Source organism: Thalassophryne amazonica, chromosome 3 (genome assembly GCF_902500255.1).
Source record: "Thalassophryne amazonica chromosome 3, fThaAma1.1, whole genome shotgun sequence".
NCBI lineage: Eukaryota > Metazoa > Chordata > Actinopteri > Batrachoidiformes > Batrachoididae > Thalassophryne > Thalassophryne amazonica.
Genome location: NC_047105.1, coordinates 72,474,946 through 72,496,081, shown reverse-complemented (window position 1 = coordinate 72,496,081; position 21,136 = coordinate 72,474,946). Strand labels below are relative to the sequence as shown.

At 45.1% G+C, this 21,136-nt stretch overlaps 1 protein-coding gene across 1 annotated transcript in view; it reads right to left on the bottom strand.

The window, feature by feature from the left end:
- LOC117507030 (sodium channel protein type 8 subunit alpha-like) overlaps positions 1-21,136 on the bottom strand; it is a 195,911-nt gene that overhangs the window by 89,053 nt on the left and 85,722 nt on the right. The window contains 3 exon segments of the mRNA XM_034166715.1: positions 7,815-8,171; positions 12,687-12,968; positions 13,056-13,262. Of these exon segments, the coding sequence (XP_034022606.1) occupies positions 7,815-8,171; positions 12,687-12,968; positions 13,056-13,262 (846 nt within the window).

The following is a 21,136-nucleotide window of genomic DNA, read 5'->3' as shown; positions in this document are numbered from 1 at the left end:
TGATGGAGAGGAGAAAGGTAGACATATTGTGTGTGTGCTGAGGGAGGACATGCAGGTGGTGTGACAGAGGAAGATACAGAGGACAGGGTGAGATGGAAACGATTGATCTGCTGTGGCAACCCCTAACGGGAACAGCCGAAAGACAAAGAAGAAGAAGCCATCCATTACAATATTTCTATAATTTCTGAGTATTGTACAATGAACACACTTTCAGATGACACCTTACTTGTTAGATGTTTATCAACTTGGACTTGGACTTAGAAAGGTGTCTAAACTGAGAGGTAAACCTGGATCCCATATTTTGACCCCATTCTGGAAGTGCAGTTCCTTGACTGGCTGCTTGAAGCTGGCTCCAAAACAGAGCACATTCCCATAGGAATCCATTTTAAAATGCCCAACTTCAGAGCAGAAATATACATATTTACAGCCTGGTACAAAAAACGGTTGTGGTCTCTGTAAATAGTTTCCTCCTCTGTCACAAGTGAGTGGGGGTGTGAATTTTTCAAACTTTTTAGTTTAAGACATTTAAAGCCATAAAGTTTTGTATCATTGAGGGCATGGTTGCTTTGAGTGGCAAAGCCTGAGCCCAGTGACTCCTCCATTCGTAGCTTCCGGCCATGGCAGCAGCCACTCGCTGTTATGTTGTTGCTGTGTGTTTTTTTTTTGTTTTTTTTGGAGCATTTTATTACAAACTGGCTTGCTGTGTGGTGAAACACCCTAACAGATCATCTAAGATGTCTGTTGCAATATTCATGCTAAGTGACACTCCTGTCTTATTTAATGTTGTATGCAAACGGTGTTAGCACTTTTAACAACTGTTGGTAGACTCATTTGTTAGGTCCACGTAATGCACGATTACTGAGAAAATCAGTGGTTCATAATTTTTACGGTTCACACCAAAACAAACCATTAGGGGAATCACCACACAGTCCCCAAAAATATGATTTAATAAACACTTGAACCAATGCTAGCCTGTTAGCTGGTGGTTCAGACTCGAAGAAAGGGGCATGTTCAGCCTTTTTTCATCACACACTGAGCTGCATTAATGAGTTCATCGTGAATCCGTGAGGGTGGTGCTCTCAACATGGCAACACCCAGGCAAGGGTGTCATTTAGGTTGTTCCAGGTCATGACAGTAAATCTATGGGTGACATCATGCAGGCTTTGTAAATTATACGTAGTGTGCCATGCATATGCACAGCATCTAGCAGTAGAACAGGGAGCATGCAACCTCATCCACAGATGTTCTTTATTTCCTCAAATGAATAACTACAGAATTCAGAATTATTTCAAGTTAGAAAAACACGTGTAGCATCATTGGTGATAAAACCTACAAAAGATGTGTACTAAACAGCAGCTTTTGACCAACTGCAAGCACCTTAATCTCCGCTTGCTAAAGCAAGGCACAAAGACAAAAGCTACCCTCCTGGAATTTTATATTAAAAATGAGCCCATGCCATTTTTGCTGCTCAAATTTCATTAGAAAATATTTTATCTAATACCCCTTTCACACTAGAGCACGAATGCCATACGAATTGACATTCGAATGACATTTGTGCAATTCGTGCTGCATTCAAATTGCACTGATTGATGATGTTTCCCATGTCAATAAAGCTCCACTGAAAAAGAACACTGAAATTGAGAGAGAGAGAGAGAGAGAGAGAGAGAGAGAGAGAGAGAGAGAGAGAGAGAGAGAGAGAGAGAGAGAGAGAGAGAGAGAGAGACGCACACAGCGGAGCACAGCGATTGTCTGCCATGCCCCCCAACAGCTGATTTCGAGTGAGAGAGCACTTTCAGCAAACGCTGCATACTGCCAGCATTGTGGAGTGTCCTGCTGGATTCATTATTTTATTATGTTGTCATGTTTCATCTTTTGTGCAGTGTCACATGCGACCTGCACAAATCATTTGAGCCTGCTCCGAACCACATTTTGTTTTTTTGCTAACTCGTGTGATTCATACGGCATTTGTGTTCTAGTGTGACGGGAGCCTTGGTAAGATGGCAGCCGGTGATGTCACAGGGACACAAAGGATTCTGTGAAAAATGTAACAATAAATAATTATCTGCTTATTCTATTAGTTGCAAAGTTTCATGCTCCCTGATGTGGTGTACATATTGAAGTTTATTATAGGTTGTGAAAATTATGCCCATAAGTGATTTTGATGTCTTAATTAACAAACAAAATTACACCATAAGTGAATGGTTGGTGGCGGGATATGGGTTGTCGCCACCTAGTGGCACATTTACTTTATTTATTTTTCATATATTTTGACTCTTTGTTGTGACCAGACAGAAACACCTTGATGTCCATCTCCAAAAGTTTATTTTCGTTGCTCTTTTAGCCGTTATTCCAGGCACCAAATGTTTCTGAATGCAAACGATCATGAACAAGCATGAGCATGTTCTGTACACATGTGGGATTTATCAACAGCTGAACTTATTGACATGTGTATGAACAGTGTCTGCCTGTTTGATGAATATGGATTTTTTGGTACTTACACACATACTAAATTTTGTTCTTCTGACAGCATTTAGAACATTTTCTAGGCCTCTACGGGACTACCCCACTAAAGAGAGTGAGAACACCCTATTTATCCCATTTTATTCACTGTAACCTCTCCATTTCATGTTTCAGACAATAACGTTCAGAAAAATATACTAAAGTCAAGTTGTGGTGGGTGCACGTGGCCCATAGCTAGCCCACTGGCTACTTCCGACTCTTTAATCCTTCAATGTGCAACAGATATTTTTAAAAAATACTCCAAAAATAGACATAATTAAACTGCATGCGTTAGCATGCATGTCACAAACAACATGGAAACTTTCAAGACCTCATTATTCACAAAACCATGCTACATTTGGAGAGCAGAACAGTTGAGGTCATACGTTTTCATACACCTTGGCTAAGAGCTTTCAAAGTCCATTTTCTCTAACTGCACATATTCTGTCCAGGGCGTACCCCGCCTCATGCCCTATGAATGCTAGGATAGGCTCCAGCTTCTCCCCAGCGACCTCTAAATTGGGGTAAGTGGTTGAAGATGAGTGAGTTAGTAACAGGCACGTGACTACACAGACTTGAGGAAACATGACCAAACAAACATCCATGAATTAAGCCATTGTTGTAAAGGTCCACCAGAACCTCAGGATGACAACTAAGGAAGTGATGAAGCAGTTAGAGGCATCGAACAGAAATGTGACATCATCTGACTGACAATAAATCAAGCACGACACACTCCATTAGGATGACCGAAAAGACGTCAACAAAGGATCAAACCATCAGTCCAAAACTGACTTTAAACAATCTTTGGCCTTTGTTCTGGTGATCAACTATAAATTTTTTTTTTCAAATGTAGTTTTCAGAAAAATGTCCTCTTTGGTCAACAGCCTTTCAAGTTACCATAACAGATATGTCTTTGATGTTTCCAACTCCATTTACACTCAGCAAAAATATAAACGCAACACTTTTGGTTTTGCTCCCATTTTGTATGAGATGAACTCAAAGATCTAAAACTTTTTCCACATACACAATATCACCATTTCCCTCAAATATTGTTCACAAACCAGTCTAAATCTGTGATAGTGAGCACTTCTCCTTTGCTGAGATAATCCATCCCACCTCACAGGTGTGCCATACCAAGATGCTGATTAGACACCATGATTAGTGCACAGGTGTGCCTTAGACTGCCCACAATAAAAGGCCACTCTGAAAGGTGCAGTTTTATCACACAGCACAATGCCACAGATGTCGCAAGATTTGAGGGAGCGTGCAATTGGCATGCTGACAGCAGGAATGTCAACCAGAGCTGTTGCTCGTGTATTGAATGTTCATTTCTCTACCATAAGCCGTCTCCAAAGGCGTTTCAGAGAATTTGGCAGTACATCCAACCAGCCTCACAACCGCAGACCACGTGTAACCACACCAGCCCAGGACCTCCACATCCAGCATGTTCACCTCCAAGATCGTCTGAGACCAGCCACTCGGACAGCTGCTGAAACAATCGGTTTGCATAACCAAAGAATTTCTGCACAAACTGTCAGAAACCGTCCCAGGGAAGCTCATCTGCATGCTCGTCGTCCTCATCGGGGTCTCGACCTGACTCCAGTTCGTCGTCGTAACCGACTTGAGTGGGCAAACGCTCACATTCGCTGGCGTTTGGCACGTTGGAGAGGTGTTCTCTTCACAGATGAATCCCGGTTCACACTGTCCAGGGCAGATGGCAGACAGCGTGTGTGGCGTCATGTGGGTGAGCGGTTTTCTGATGTCAATGTTGTGGATCGAGTGGCCCATGGTGGCGGTGGGGTTATGGTATGGGCAGGCGTCTGTTATGGATGAAGAACACAGGTGCATTTTATTGATGGCATTTTGAATGCACAGAGATACCGTGATGAGATCCTGAGGCCCACTGTTGTGCCATACATCCAAGAACATCACCTCATGTTGCAGCAGGATAATGCACGGCCCCATGTTGCAAGGATCTGTACACAATTCTTGGAAGCTGAAAATGTCCCAGTTCTTGCATGGCCGGCATACTCACCGGACATGTCACCCATTGAGCATGTTTGGGATGCTCTGGACCGGCGTATACGACAGCATGTAACAGTTCCTGCCAATATCCAGCAACTTCGCACAGCCATTGAAGAGGAGTGGACCAACATTCCACAGGCCACACTTGACAACCTGATCAACTCTATGCGAAGGAGATGTGTTGCACTGCATGAGGCAAATGGTGGTCACACCAGATACTGACTGGTATCCCCCCACCAATAAAACAAAACTGCACCTTTCAGAGTGGCCTTTTATTGTGGGCAGTCTAAGGCACACCTGTGCACTAATCATGGTGTCTAATCAGCATCTTGGTATGGCACACCTGTGACGTGGGATGGATTATCTCAGCAAAGTGCTCACTATCACAGATTTAGACTGGTTTGTGAACAATATTTGAGGGAAATGGTGATATTGTGTATGTGGAAAAAGTTTTAGATCTTTGAGTTCATCTCATACAAAATGGGAGCAAAACCAAAAGTGTTGCGTTTATATTTTTGTTGAGTGTATTTAGGGCCCCTTCACACTTAACATGATTGAGGCAGAATGGCGTGCAAAGAAAGAGTCAAATGCCACTCGTGAAAAATCAGAGCCGCCATAAACACCTCGCTGAGCTGTTGCTACAACCATTTGCGCACACTAGCAGCCGATAGACAGCGAGTGCCCTGCGAGTGCCCATTCAATTCCCATCTTGGCAGATGTCAGCCAAATTCCAGGTGCATCCAACATCCAACACTGCTAGCTGGACAGGCGGGGCTATTTGCACTCCTGGTACAATAATAGAAAGCAGCTGACAGCATTCAAGCTGTCTGTGAAAACTGTCTAAGTGCCCCACAAGTGTGGCATCACCAAGCAACACACATGGGTGTGGCTGTGCCAAATTCCCCCCTCAATACATGTGGCTTGCATGTGTATCGCTCCCCCCCCCCCCCCCCCAACACATGTGGCATGCCATTGTGTCAGCTCCGCCCCTCAACACATGTGCCATGCATGGGGGAGGGGGGCACACTTTCATTACATGCTGATATGTATGTACAGACACACGATCACATGTACAGACCAGCCACATCTGAGCACACATGGCACAGCAAGGCGCCTCTAAGCTGATCATCAGCCACCCACTCAGTGACAGCTGGCAATAATGACTCAGTGCACATGACGTGTTCCATTAAAAACACAGAGAACAGAGCCAGGACAAGTATATAAATAATTACTACAATAACTACATTCATAATTACCTCATAAATAACTATAATAAATAATCACAGAAGAAAGAAACAGAGTGACACTTTGTTCTGTTGTCTGAACGAACAGGTGGGCATGGCCACACACAGCAGCAGCTGTTGAGATCTTTGAACCCGTGAGTCACAGCTGGAGAACACATACCATGTTTTGAAGGACATGACAATACAACTCTACACTGTGAGGGGCATACGTGTGCTTGCTGTTCTAACGTGGAAATACATAAAAACATATATTGCGAATGCCACGGGCTGGAGCGACCATGTCAGTGTGCACATCAGCAGCTTGTTCAATGTAAAAAGGACCATCTGATCATGTGTACACTCAGCTGACGATCTGAATGTCACGTCACCCACATAAGCTATGGTCCACATGATGTGGTGTCCTTCAGCGTGCTGCTTGCTGAACCCGTGCGTGGGGCCAGCAGATGTGGACATGATGGGAGTGCACTGCTTCATTCATGTCATTTCATGACTGTATGTCTGTGACCATGGCTTATCTACAAAGGAACAGAAGGTTCATACTTGTATTGTTCGCTCGATAAGAGGAATTAAATATTATAAACTGTGGTGTTTTTTTATGGTGTGTGGTTTTAATTTTTTTCTCCACTGCAGCGGCATGATGTGGTGCCACACGCTCCAGCTGCTCAAACTGTGTTTGTGCATGTGCACGAGCGTGCACGAAACCTTTGCTGCTGTATTGTGCATGCCTGTCTGACCGCGTGTCCCTCTTGACAACAGGAGGAAAGTTTCGTGGTTCCCCATTTTGCTTTTTGTTTGCAGATTTTCTTCCGGTTTCTGCTTCTTTCACTTAACGTTGTTATGTTTGAAGGGAGCCTTAGTTGTGGCCCTAAGGTTCTGTTGGACCTTGAGACCTTTAGAAAGTTCATTGACTCCTAGGTGTTAATTTGTGCTTCCTTCATCAATGCTGGAGTCTGTGCCACTCCAAGCTTCATATCCTTTTGCATAACAGACTGTAAAGTTCCTGTGGTGCCTTGAATCTTTGAGATGGACATGACATTACAATATAGCAGAACCTAACTTGTCAAGAGGCAAAATTTTGGTCAGACCTTTTTGGTTTATATGTTTAGAATTCCTTTCCTGGTCTCAAATACAAGAAGGCACTGGTCCTGCAGGTAGCATCTTAAATACAGCCACAGGTGGCCCAATGAACCCCCAAATTATGCCACATATTTATTCATAAACTTCGAAAATTAATTAAATCAACTTCTGGAATCTTCCATCTGTTAAAAGAGGCAATCAACATGGTGCATGTAAACCTCTAACTCAATGGAAATCTGACACAGGAAACAAAATTCTAAAAATATCTTGCATCCAGTGTTTTTAAATAACTATCTGGAAATGTTTGCCAACATGAAGTGTGTGGAGTTCGAGAAAGTAGAGTGTCAATGTTTTTAGCCAAGGTGTATAAGGTGAGACCATGGAAAGAAAGGGAGGCACAAGTCAGTAATGGTGAAAAAGAAAAGACAGAAAGACTGAAGTAGAAAAAACAGGTAAAGAATACAGCATGGGCCTGGAAGCTGGTAGCCCCTACAAATAAAAGAAATAAAAGTAGAAAATGGGTGTTATTTGTGTACAAAACATTTGTTTTTTAAATCTTGAAAGAGTTATACGATTAAGCTTGGAGATTTACATGAAGGCTGATATTGTATGAAGTTACTGCACAGGTATTGCATGAAATTAGAATGATGATAGTGGTTAAGCAGTGGATACCGTTACAGCTGTAAGAGGATTAGTGCCTCATAAGGCTGTTTTAAAAAGGGCATTGTAAAAGGCGATTAGATATGGGTGGAATTTTAATCAACAGTACAAGATGAAATTGAAAAACAATCTAGTGAGAAGGCAGAATTAGATATTGAAAGACCAGGGGAGGAAACAGGAGCTCTGGGATTTAGGACAGGAAAAAGACGAACATGAGCCAAGGGGAACAGGTTGTGAAGGGGAAGCTGCAGAGGCCGAGGCCACCACCATCATGCCTAGACTGTATCAATGTCCCATGGACGTCCTTACACTGTCATCAGTGGCTGCCTTATCTATTTTCACCTCAGGCAGAAGCCGTCTGCCAGGCCCAGGACCGATGAGAGACACCACGCCATTGCAGTCGACTGTGCTGTTCCTCTTCCCTCCAGAGTGGGGTGCCAGTGGATGGATGCGTGATGAACCTTGGCTGTAGCCACTGTAGCTATTGCGGCGGTAAGGAATAAAAAGAGATCCCCTTCGGTCTTCACTCTCCTCTACTGTACTGTGTTCATCATCAGCAAACTCATTCTCAGATCCCATGTCCTTGGAGCGGCCTTTGAAGCTGAAGATGCTGCTGCGACTGTTGTGACGTGACATGAAGGGTGATCCCGGGATGCTGAGAAGTGACTGAAGAGCAAGAGGAAAAAAGACAAGTGAAGGAATCAGTATGGAAGATTTTTTCACTTTGCTAACCAAAGTAAAAAAGTAACAAACAAGGTGAGAAGGGCAAGCGGAAAATTAAGTTTGCACAGAAAAAGGAGAAGTCACAATCAATTACTGCAAAAGGAAATACATCCACTAAATACACCCTAACAGTACAAACAGTTAGCAACATAATTTTGTGTTCCTCTGACTAAAAATCACAACACATTAGTGGCTGCTGTGTAATTTGCAGACACCAACACTGACAATGGACAATTCATGCATTCATCAGAGTGACTTAATCCTTCTTAGATGAAGACAGAATTTCAGTTGAAAGGAGGAACATAGACCTTTCTTGCCATTGTGCTCAATCTGAGAACTGCATTTTTGCAATAACTCAAAATTACAAGAGAGCAGATATTTCATTTATTTCATATTTTCCTCATCATTTATGCCATATTCCACAAAGACAGCCATAAGAATTGAATAACCGACGCTGTGAGAAAACTATTGATTAAGCAATTGTGATTATTTTCTAATAGATTACCACCATATGTGTTGTGAATATATATAAATTAATATATAAATGAATATATATAAATGAATCCAATTAACTGCAATAATGAATACTGAAATTATGACTAATGAAAAAAGCAAAACTTTGGCTGATATTTATTTTTATTCTAACCCTAACCATAACACTAATGTGTATTTCTGAATGTTAAATGCAAAACTTGCTGTGCACATGTGCATATAAATTTGTAGGAATATGTATACCTTATCACGTCTGTTGATGTATCACACCCTGCATCAGGGTGCGATACATAGACATGTAATAACATATTTATCACATATTACAACAAAAATAAAGAACAATAATCATACACATGAATCATGTAGAACGAATAACGCAGGTAAATCATGTAAATATGTACGAGGTCTGTTAGAAAACTATCCGACCGTTTTATTTTTTGCAAAAAACATATGGATTTGAATCACGTGTGATTGCATCAGCCAAGCTTGAACCTTCGTGCGCATGCGTGAGTTTTTTCACGCCTGTCGGTTGTGTCATTCGCCTGTGAGCAGGCTTTGTGTGAGCAGTGGTCCACCCCCTCGTCGGATTTTTATTGCGAATAAAATGTCTGAACGATTTGGAGCTTTGCTGCATCAAATTTTTCCAGAAACTGTGAGAGACCTCCAGGTGGACACCATTCGGAAAATTCAGATGGCTTTCAGGGACGATTTTATGGGGATTACACAGATTAAGGAGTGCTCCAGCCAGTTTAAAGACCGCCCACAGTGGCTGAGAGCGCGGCGCACTCCAAGCGCTGATCGACAGGCTGAAACCCCGCTGAAACAACCAGATCATTTCCAAAGTGAAGGCTTTGTTGATCCGCACATCTGTCTCAATGTGCCGAAAAAGTGCTGATGTCCACGTCTTCTGCAATTTCTGCGGTAGTCAGACGATGTCCCGGATCAACACTGCGTCCAGTTTGGAAATGTACAGCACATTCCACTGTTACAGGAGTTTTTGTCATAGAAAGAGGAGTGGAGAAATTCGCGCGTCGGGACGGAGCCGCATGGCGCAAAACAACGCTGTGATGAAGCCTCACAGGACATGTTCTGGCATCTCTAGCTCATCCACAATTTCTCGGATAGTCACACGAGTGAAAAGCCACCGAAAGCCGTCTGAAAGCCATCCTGTGAGACCAACACAGAGGTGCTTTTGTCCAGCGCCATGAGCGGCTCCGTGGCGCATCCATCCGCTTCTCTTTCCATGACAAAACCTCCTGTAACAGTGGAATGTGCCAAAAAAGTGCTGATGTCCACGTCTTCTGCCATTTCTGTGGAAGTTAGACGACATCCCGGATCAACAAAGCCTTCACTTTGGAAATGATCTGGTTGTTTCAACGGGGTTTCAGCCTGTCGATCAGCGCTCAGAGTGCACCGCGCTCTCAGCCGTTGTAGGTGGTCTTTAAACTGGCTGGAGCACTCCTTAATCTGTGTAATCCCCATAAAATCGTCCCTGAAAGCCATCTGAATTTTCCGAATGGTGTCCACCTGGAGGTCTCTCACAGTTTCTGGAAAAATTTGATGCAGCAAAGCTCCAAATCGTTCAGACATTTTATTTGCAATAAAAAAATCAGACGAGAGGGGTGGACCACTGCTCACACAAAGCCTGCTCACAGGCGAATGATGCAACCGACAGACGCAAAACTTATTAATTGCCTGTTTTTCACTGATGTCTCACAACTTCAGTATGAGACTCAAGTTGTAGAATTCTCCCTGCTAGGGAGGCTAAAACTCTCTCACCTTGATCAGACATAATGGTTGAATGAAATGATCTGGACCCTTATCGGGATCCTGCACTTGTCACCAGGATAACGCAAAATGGGGTGCGTCATTGGTGGGGCTGAGAAATGGAGGCTCCTGACTGGATGAAAAGCGGGGTGATACAAAGCCTGGTATTTTTAATGTCTTTTTTGTTTCGCCCTGTTTTAAGATTTGTATCGCACTGATTTTATTGCCAGTTTTCAGGGCAGTAAAATCGATAGGAAAAGTGTATGATTGATCAGCCCTTTTTTTTCTTGTATCTCATGAGGGCTGGTTTATGAGTATAGAGCAGATTTGTTGTAATATGTAATAAGTATGAAATATCGCACCAAAATTTTTGTATAACAACAACACATGAAACGCATCAGGAGAATATATTTTTATACCTTTGTACTCCATAAATTGCTGCTCTAAAACAGTGAAAAACAGGCAATTAATAAGTTTTGAGTCATCATTTTGCTGTAGTATCAACCCCTGACTTGTCTTCCTTCATCATCAGAGAATCTTGAAGGGACTTCCACAAAATCAGTGGGATAATGTCACAGGCCAGAGAAAGTGGGTGTTGCAAAAAAATTTATCAAAGGAGCGGAAATGTCAGCCACTGTCTTCACCTCCAATTTCTCAAAAGTCAAACTGACAAGTAAGTGAATGTTGAGTCCTTGTAAGTTCGCCCGAAGGGTTGAGTATGTGCTCATCACAGTTCCACGCTTGTAGGACTACCCCCATGTGGATGGGTAGTTGTGGTTACTGTTTTGTGTACTCATATTATGTGCATACACCTACTTTTTTTTTTTTTTTTTAAACTTTATTTTTATTTAGCTTTTTTTTCAGAAAAAAAGGCAACAAATTACAAACAGTAGCTAAGCAAAACACAATATAAAACACTTAAAAGCAACAAAGGTTGAGAGCGTATACGTTCAGTACTAGAGGTAATGAGATCAATATATATAATTATTCTTACAAACCATACATCAAGAATGAAACAGGTTGTCACCTTGTGTTTTGAGATACATGTCCTATTTTTCCCAGAGAGCATCGTATTTGTCATTTTGGAGTCTTAAACTGAAAGTCATGCGTTCCATGCACTGGATGTTTGAGATGATTGTTACCCATTGGTCAATAGTAGGAGGTTCCCCACATAGCCATCGCCTTGTTACAGCCTTTTTACTTGCTGCCATAAATATTTTTAAGAGGTATCGATCACCTTTGGGTAAACTTATGTCCATATCCCCCAAATAAAAAGACAAACATGTGAATTCAGTATCATAACACAAGACTTCTCTGACAGCACCACGAACACTGTCCCAGAAAGGTTTAAGAATAGGACATTCCCAAAATATGTGTGTGTGATCAGCTTCACAACAGCCACATCCCCTCCAGCATTTAGCTTCTGTCCCAGTCCATTTGGACTTTTGCTTTGGAGTTATGAAATATCTAATAGAATTTTTCCATGAGAAGTCCCTCCATGTTTGTGAAGCGGTAGTTGTGATTTGTGTGTTAATTATGTTTATCCATTTTTCAGGGGTAATTATAATCCCTAACTCTTTTTCCCATTTTGCCTACACCTACTTGTTTGAGGGCATGGTTTTTTTTGGTGGTGGTGGTGGGGGGGGGTGATATGATGATTTCAGATTTTCCAGCCATCCGAATCAGAATTAAATTTATTGCTAAGTTCTCACATACAAGGAATTTGATCTGGTGTTGTTGGTGTGCATAAATAATAATAAAAAGAAAAGGAAAAAAAAACACTTCTGTAAGAATGAGTCAAATGCCATAGTTCTTATAATTTGGCCACAAAGTTCATAGCAACACAAAGACAATAAAGAATTTCAAAATTAAGAGCCAATGTGATAGAGGAAATCTGAGCTCAGATTCAGATTCAGCACCCCATATTAACCTTAAATCAGTTCTCAAAGTCCATGCAAGATTTTTTTTTTTTGACCAGTGTAGTGCATCTCAGATGAGTTTGACTTTGAGCATGATCAGGTATCAATAAAGAATTATTTTTTATCAACTAAAAGCAAGAGGCGCAGGAGGTCCCAGTAGTAGTTCTCTGAACTGGTGAAACAGGGAGCAGGGACACACTAAATTCTTGATTTTACTCATTTATCCTGATTATTTCAGAAAACAGAAGGATGTATGAATTTCTTTTCTTACAAACTTCACCTGGTTCATAATGGATGTTTTCCTCCCCAGCCGGGTACCTGGAAAACGAATAGTGCTTCTCTTACTGCCATCATCAGACTCAGACTTGACGACCTTTTCACTGTCTCCCTTTTCTTTCTCTTGCTCTTTCTGACGCCATTTCTTCTTGCGATTACGTCGCTCTTTAGCACTCTTGGAACTGAGCTTGGAGACTTCAGAAGAGCTGCGAGACAAGTGCCCCCCTCCTTCATCCTCTAATGCGGCCTCTGACACTGTACCTGCAGACGTTGCCATAGCAGCAGCCTAAAGGAATCAGTCACACATTGTAATTAAAAGCAATTTAACATATGCCAAAATGTGTGTATACGCATCACTGAAAATGAGACTGGCCTGAGTCTCCTCCTGCTGCTTCTTAAGCTGCTCCAGCATGGCCTTGAATTCAGCCTCTTTCTGCTCTGCCTCCTCCATGGTGGCCTGATTCTGCTCCTCATAAGCCATGGCCACCACAGCCAAGATAAGGTTCACCAGATAGAAAGAGCCCACAAAAATGACCAGCACGAAGAAGATCATGTAGGTCTTTCCTGCAGCTCGAAGAGTCTGACAGAAACACCCAGAAAAAGCAAAGACGAATAATGAGAAATCTAGACTTTGAAAAAGCAGCAGGTAGGGCTACTTGGGAGTCGTTTTCATTGGCAGTGCGTGTAGAAATGATCTCGGAAAGACGTCTCCCAAACCAGTTGTCACACAGAAATACACTGACCAAAAATATAAATGCAACACTTTTGTTTTTACTCCCCTTTTTCATGAGCTGAACTAAAAGATCTAAAACATTTTCTGTATACGCAAAAGAACTATTTCTCTAAAATATTGTTCACAATTCTGTCTAAATCTGTGTTAGTGAGCACTTCTTTACCGAGATAATCCATCCCACCTCACAGGTGTGGCATATCAGGATACTGATTAGACAGCATGATTATTGCACAGGTGTGCCTAGGCTTAGGTTTATTACATCCTGACATAATAAACACCAATGATTTTATTATGTCCTTGGTGGACGGAATAATCAGGATCACTCTGAGGTTTAGTTCACATGTGAAAATATCACTCGGATTACTTCTGCTGAAGTATCCATGCGCATGGCGAATAACCAATAGAAGGAACACAGTGTAGGGGAGCGCTTGCACACAAAGAAATTGGTCCTAATAAACACTACATGGTCAACTGGCCCATTGTCACCTGGCTCCATGCCAACTAACCCCTACTACACATGCCAGGAACCAATTCTACCAAAGTCCGTTATTATTAATACAAATATCACATTGCTGTACATACCATTACTGTCTTTACCATTGTAAAGACACATACATTACCAAACACATAACCAACTTGAGATGGTTTCTCACCTCAGCCTCAGACAGTTCATCCAGTTCATCCAGTTCAGCACTCATTCAAGTTGTCATACAAGTGGACTTCATGTTGTTAAACATTGTTTAGTATATATTACTTTAAATAAAAATGTATAATCTGCTTACTTGGTTTTCAATGAATACTGTATTTTTGCCATACACTATAAATGTCTGTCTGACTTGAACAATTTTCTCTTATTTTCATATTTGTAATATTCCAAATGATCACAACAAAAAGCTTGCAAGGTTAATGGATTACATTATTAGTGGGGCTACTTGGATACAGGCTACTTGTTAATGGACGTAGATGCTTTGGGGATAGTTGATGATGAGACTAGATGGCTAAATCAGAGATCGGAGTGTGACCAAATTTTTAAGAAATGTGTCCATTAATGAGAAATGCCCATTCTTAGCATTAATTATGGTTACCAAAAAATTCATTACGGTATTTGAATAGGGGAAGAGAGCTGCTAATCAAAATACAGTGAGGTAAACAAGTATTTGATTCACTGTCGATTCTGCAGGTTTTCCCACCTACAAAGAATGGAGAGGTCTCTAATTTTTATCGTAGGTAAACTTCAACTGTGAGAGACAGAATCAAAAAAAATAATTCAGAAAATCACACTGTATAATTTTTAAATCATTAAACTGCATTTTATTGCATGAAATATGCATTTGATATAAAAGAAAAACAGACCTTAATATTTGGTACAGAAACCTTTGCTTGCAATTACAGAGGTCAGATGTTGCCTGTAGTTCTTGACCAACTTTGCACACTGCAGCAGGGATTTTGGTCCACTCCTCCATACAGATCTTCTCCAGATCTTTCATTTTTCAAGTTACAGTGCCCTTCAAAAATTTTATACTGAGTTCAGGTCTGGAGACTGGCTTGGCCACTCCAGGACCTTGAAATGCTTCTCACGGCCACGCCTTAGTTGCCCTGTTTTGGGTCACTGTCATGCTCGAAGACCCAGACATGACCCATCTTCAATGCTCTTACTGAGGGAAGGAGGCTGTTTGTCAAAATCTTACAGTACATGACCTCATCCATCCTCTCTTCAATACGGTGCAGTCGTCCTGTCCCCTTTGCAGAAAAGCACCCCCAAAAATGATGTTTCCACCCCCATGTTTCACAGTTGGGACAGTGTTCTTGAGGTTGTTCTCATCCTCCAAACACGGTGAGTGAGTTGATATCAAAAAGCACTATTTTAGTCTCATCTGACCTCATGACCTTCTCCCATGCCTCCTCTGGATCACCCAGATTGTCACTGGCGAACTTCAAACCGTCCTGGATATGTGCTGGCATGAGCAGAGGGACCTTGTGTGCCCTGCAGGATTTTAAACCATGATGCATCGTGTTTTACTAATGTAATCTTTGTGACTGTGATCCTAGTTCTCTTCAGGTCATTGACCAGGTCCTCCTGTGTAGTTCTGGGCTTTCTCAGAATCATCCTTACCCCCACATGGCGAGATCTTGCACGGAGCCCCAGACCGAGGAAGGTTGATAGTCATCTTGTGTTGCTTCCATTTTCTAATAATTATGACAACAGTTGTTGTCTTCTCACCAAACTGCTTGCCTATTGTCCTGTAGTCCATCCCAGCCTTGTGCAGGTCTACAATTTTGTTCCTGGTGTCCTAAGACAGCTCTTTAGTCTTGGCCATGGTGGATAGGTTGGAGTGTGATTGATTGAGTGTCTGGAGAGTAGGCATATGAATCTCATTACTGACAACATTTCGATACGCACCTTGATACACTACCAGCGATACAACAGATATAGACACATATACATGATGATACTGATGATACAATGTGATACGATTCACTCTTGTTCTTGATTCAATGCGATTTGATATGTACTTGATAGCGATTCAATTCCTCACAATGTGATATGATGCAATTTGGTGCGATACAACACAATTCAATGTGATGCAAAGAAATTATACCAAAAATTTTAATAGAAAATAAGAAGCTGCAATTCAATATGGTACTATGGTATTCTTCTTCTTCTTCTGATTCTGCTAGAGGCAGAGGATTTGTTTTACACCTTATATGCAGCAAATTTGCTAGATTCATCATTAACGGAACAGGAATCTGTTCCCTCATATTTTGGAACGCTTTTTATCACACTGTCAGAACTTACACAGTACAGTAAACAGTAAGACAACATCACTCTCAATAAGTGACTTAAAATGAGTCACTCATTGACAAGGCCTTGGCAAAAGTAATTTGAGATACTTTCTTACCAGTTTTGCCAGAGCTCGGTTTACAATCTGCAGCCGTGTTGATACCACTTAGCAGCACGGCATTCTTTACAAACAACCTGCATCTTGTCAAGTTTACCATATTTTTTTTTAAAAAGCCAAATTATCTCCAAACGTCTTATTTAAATGTTTTAGGTGTGTCAAAAATCTATTGCGACTGCTTGCAGCTGTTCTTGTTGCAGTAGAAATATGTTGTGGTTGAAATGTGCTTTCTGGCTTCCATGTTCCATCCATGTTCAAAACAAAACACGGGGCAGTGGTGGTGCATTCAATGTGCCTCAGAAAAAAAAAAAAAAAAAAATCAATGCAAGCAAGCAAATGAATTGAGGCATAATGAATCAATCGATTACACTCGCATCGCGCACGTTTGTATCTGGATACTGATACGTATCGATTAATCGCCTCATGTGTTGTGTGGGCCGCTGAAGAGGAGGTACTGCTGGCCCACCACCACCAGAGGGCGCCCTGCCTGGAGTGCGGGCTCCAGGCACCAGAGGGCGCCGCCGCCTCACGTGAGCAGCTACGGTGACAGCTGTCACCCATCACCTGAGACAGCTGACGGCAATCATCTGTGGGGTATATCAGCAGGACGGCACCTCCACCTCATTGCCGAGATATCGTTTCTACCTACGGGGTAACGTATCAAAGCTGACGGAGTGTATCCTTTTGGATTAGTGTATAGCTTGTGGATTACTGTTCCAACGAGAGGTGGAGGTAACTTCCCTGCTGTTCGGAGTCTTGGGTGCAAACGCGCCCCCATCTAACTGTTCTTTGTTCCTCGCCAGCAGTACCAGGTCCGACACGCGGAGGCAGTGGCCACCTGGGAGTTCGGGACTTGGCGGCTCCAGTATTTCCGGGGTCCTGTGGCGGAGGAAGCCGTGTGGTTCGGGTCTTACCTTGGAGAGGCGTCTCCTATCTTCGAGCCTGCCCACACGACACTTTTGTGAATTGACTGTTGTCCATTTCATGATTGGTTGTATTCGTTGTGCACGTTCACAACAGTAAAGCCTTGTTATTTGACTTTCTCCATTGGCCGTTCATTTGCGCCCCCTGTTGTGGGTCCGTGTACTGACACTTTCCCAACAGGATATCTCGGCCAACGTCATGGATCCCGAGGGGCGTCAACCGGCTGTTGAACGGCCAATGGAAGAACAGGACGCGCAGGCGTCCGCGGGAGGGGTAATCGGTGAGTTGCAGCGGATCCTCACCGCTTTCACGACTCGGTTGCTTCTCTCCCTCCCGTAGATCCTGTGCGTAACGTTGACGTTCCACTGGTTGTTCAACGACCTCTCCCTCCTTCCCCGGAAGCATACATAAGCCCTCCAGAGCCGTACGGAGGCTGTGTGGAGACGTGCGCGGATTTTCTGATGCAGTGTTCGCTCTTCTTCGCACAGCGTCCCGTTATGTACGCGACCGATGCTAGTAAAGTAGCTTATGTCATAAACCTGCTTCGCGGTGAGGCACGCGCTTGGGCTACAGCGCTCTGGGAGCAGACTTCACAGCTCCTTCTGACATACGATGGGTTTGTGAGGGGGCTCAGAACCGTGTTCGATCACCCTAATAGGGGCGAGACCGCTTCAACCGTGCTACTGTCAATGAGACAGGGGCGCCGGAGCGCAGCTGTTTATGCAGTCGACTTCCGCATCGCGGCTGCGAGATCCGGCTGGAATAACGCTGCCCTCCGCGCCGCCTTTGTAAACGGACTGTCTTTGGTTCTCAAGGAGCACCTGGTGGCTAAGGACGAACCGCGGGATTTAGACGGGCTTATCGATCTTGTCATACGGTTGGACAACCGGTTAGAAGAACGTCGGCGGGAACGAGACGAAGGGCGTGGCCGGGCACGCGCCGTCCCTCTCCCTTCCGGTTCCGACCGCGCTCCGCCTTCCCCACGCTCCACGGCCCCCTGCGCTCCGTGGGGCCACAGCTCCCCCTACTGACGAAGCTATGGACACGAGTAGGGCAACATTTAGGGCACCAGCTGCACAGAGGAGACGGGCCCATGGAGCTTGTTTTGTTTGTGGTGCACTAGAGCACCATGTGAGAGACTGCCCCGAGCGGTTACAACACCAACGCCCGCCCCTAGAGACTGGGCTAGGGGTGGGCCGAAACATTCACGTGGGACACACCCACATTGCTACACGACTCCCAGTCACGATCCTGTATGAGGATTTAACCCTGAAGGCCCCAGCACTGGTGGACACGGGCTCTGAGGGGAATCTGTTGGACTGCAGATGGGCCAGGGAGATAGGGCTCCCTCTGGTGGCGCTTACCTCGCCTGTGCAGGTTCGAGCGCTAGATGGCTCCCTGCTCCCTCCGATCACACATAAGACACCACCTGTAACGCTGGTGGTGTCAGGAAACCACCGGTTGGTGATCGAGTTTTTTGTGACTCAGGCCACTTCCCGTGTGGTTTTAGGCTTTCCCTGGATGTTGAAGCACAATCCCCGGATTGATTGGCCGTCCGGGGTAGTGGTTCAGTGGAGCGAGACCTGCCATCGGGTGTGTCTAGGTTCCTCGGTTCCTCCCGGCTCCCAAGCTAAGGAGGAGGTCAGAGTCCCGCCCAATCTGGGGACGGTGCCGGTGGAGTACCACGACCTTGTCGACGTGTTCAGCAAGGATCTGGCGCTCACACTCCCCCCCCCACCGTCCGTACGATTGTGCCATCGATTTGGTTCCAGGCAGTGGGTTCCCGTCCAGTAGACTGTACAACCTCTCACGGCCTGAGCGCGAATCAATGGAGACCTACATCCGGGACTCGTTAGCTGCCGGGTTGATCCGAAATTCCACCTCCCCGATGGGCGCAGGTTTCTTTTTCGTGGGTAAAAAAGATGGCGGACTTCGTCCATGCATCGATTATAGGGGGCTGAACGAAATCACGGTTCGCAACCGATACCCATTACCCCTGTTGGATTCGGTGTTCACACCCCTGCATGGAGCCAAGATTTTTACCAAGCTTGATCTTAGAAACGCGTATCATCTGGTTCGGATCCGGAAGGGAGACGAGTGGAAGACGGCATTCAACACCCCCTTAGGTCACTTTGAGTACCTGGTCATGCCATTCGGCCTCACAAACGCCCCCGCGACGTTCCAAGCCTTGGTTAACGACGTATTGCGGGACTTCCTGCACCGGTTCGTCTTCGTATATCTAGACGATATACTCATCTTTTCTCCGGATCCTGAGACTCATGTCCGGCATGTACGTCAGGTCCTGCAGCGGTTATTGGAGAACCGGCTGTTTGTTAAGGGCGAGAAGTGTGAGTTTCACCGCACCTCTTTGTCCTTCCTGGGGTTCATCATCTCCCCCAACTCCGTCGCACCTGATCCGGCCAAGGTTGCTGCGGTGAGAGACTGGCCCCAACCCACAAGCCGTAGGAAGCTGCAACAGTTCCTCGGCTTTGCGAATTTCTACAGGAGGTTCATTAAAGGCTACAGTCAGGTTGTTAGCCCCCTGACAGCCCTGACCTCACCAAAAGTCCCCTTCACCTGGTCGGATCGTTGCGAGGCCGCGTTCAAGGAGTTGAAACTGCGCTTCTCGTCTGCACCCGTTCTGGTGCAGCCCGATCCTAGTCGCCAGTTAGTGGTTGAAGTGGACGCCTCGGACTCAGGGATAGGAGCTGTGCTGTCCCAGAGTGGGAAGACCGATAAGGTCCTTCATCCGTGTGCCTATTTTTCCCGCAGGTTGACCCCGGCTGAACGGAACTATGACGTCGGCAACCGAGAACTCCTTGCGGTGAAAGAGGCTCTTGAAGAGTGGAGACACCTGTTGGAGGGGACGTCCGTGCCATTCACGGTTTTCACTGACCACCGGAACCTGGAGTATATCTGGACCGCCAAGCGGCTGAATCCCAGGCAAGCCCGCTGGTCACTGTTCTTCGGCCGTTTTGACTTCCGCATCACCTACCGGCCCGGGACCAAGAACCAGAAATCGGATGCCTTGTCCCGGGTACACGAAGACGAGGTCAAAGCGGAGTTGTCGGATCCACCAGAACCTATCATCCCGGAGTCCACTATCGTGGCCACCCTCACCTGGGACGCAGAGAGAATTGTCCGGGAGGCCCTGGCACGAAGCCCGGACCCCGGGACTGGACCAAAGAACAGACTTTACGTCCCACCAGAGGCAAGAGCTGCAGTCCTGGACTTCTGTCACGGCTCTAAGCTCTCCTGTCATCCAGGGGTGCGAAGAACCGTGGCAGTTGTCCGGCAGCGCTTCTGGTGGGCGTCCCTGGAGGCCGACGTCCGGGACTATGTCCAGGCCTGTACCACCTGCGCCAGGGGCAAGGCCGACCATCGCAAGGCTCCGGGACTGCTACAGCCGCTGCCCGTGCCTCATCGCCCCTGGTCCCACATCGGCCTGGATTTTGTCACGGGCCTCCCGCCATCCCAGGGAAACACCGTGATCCTCACGATAGTGGACCGATTCTCCAAGGCGGCCCACTTCGTGGCCCTCCCGAAGCTCCCAACAGCCCAGGAGACAGCGGACCTCCTGGTCCACCATGTCGTCCGCCTGCATGGGATACCATCAGACATCGTCTCCGATCGCGGTCCCCAGTTCTCCTCGCATGTCTGGAGGAGCTTTTGCCGGGAACTGGGGGCCACGGTCAGTCTCTCGTCCGGGTATCACCCCCAGACCAACGGGCAAGCAGAGCGGGCCAATCAAGAAATGGAGCAAACACTGCGTTGTGTGACAGCCGCACACCCGGCGGCCTGGAGTACTCATCTGGCCTGGATCGAGTACGCCCACAACAGTCAAGTGTCATCAGCCACCGGCCTCTCCCCCTTTGAGGTGTGTTTGGGTTATCAGCC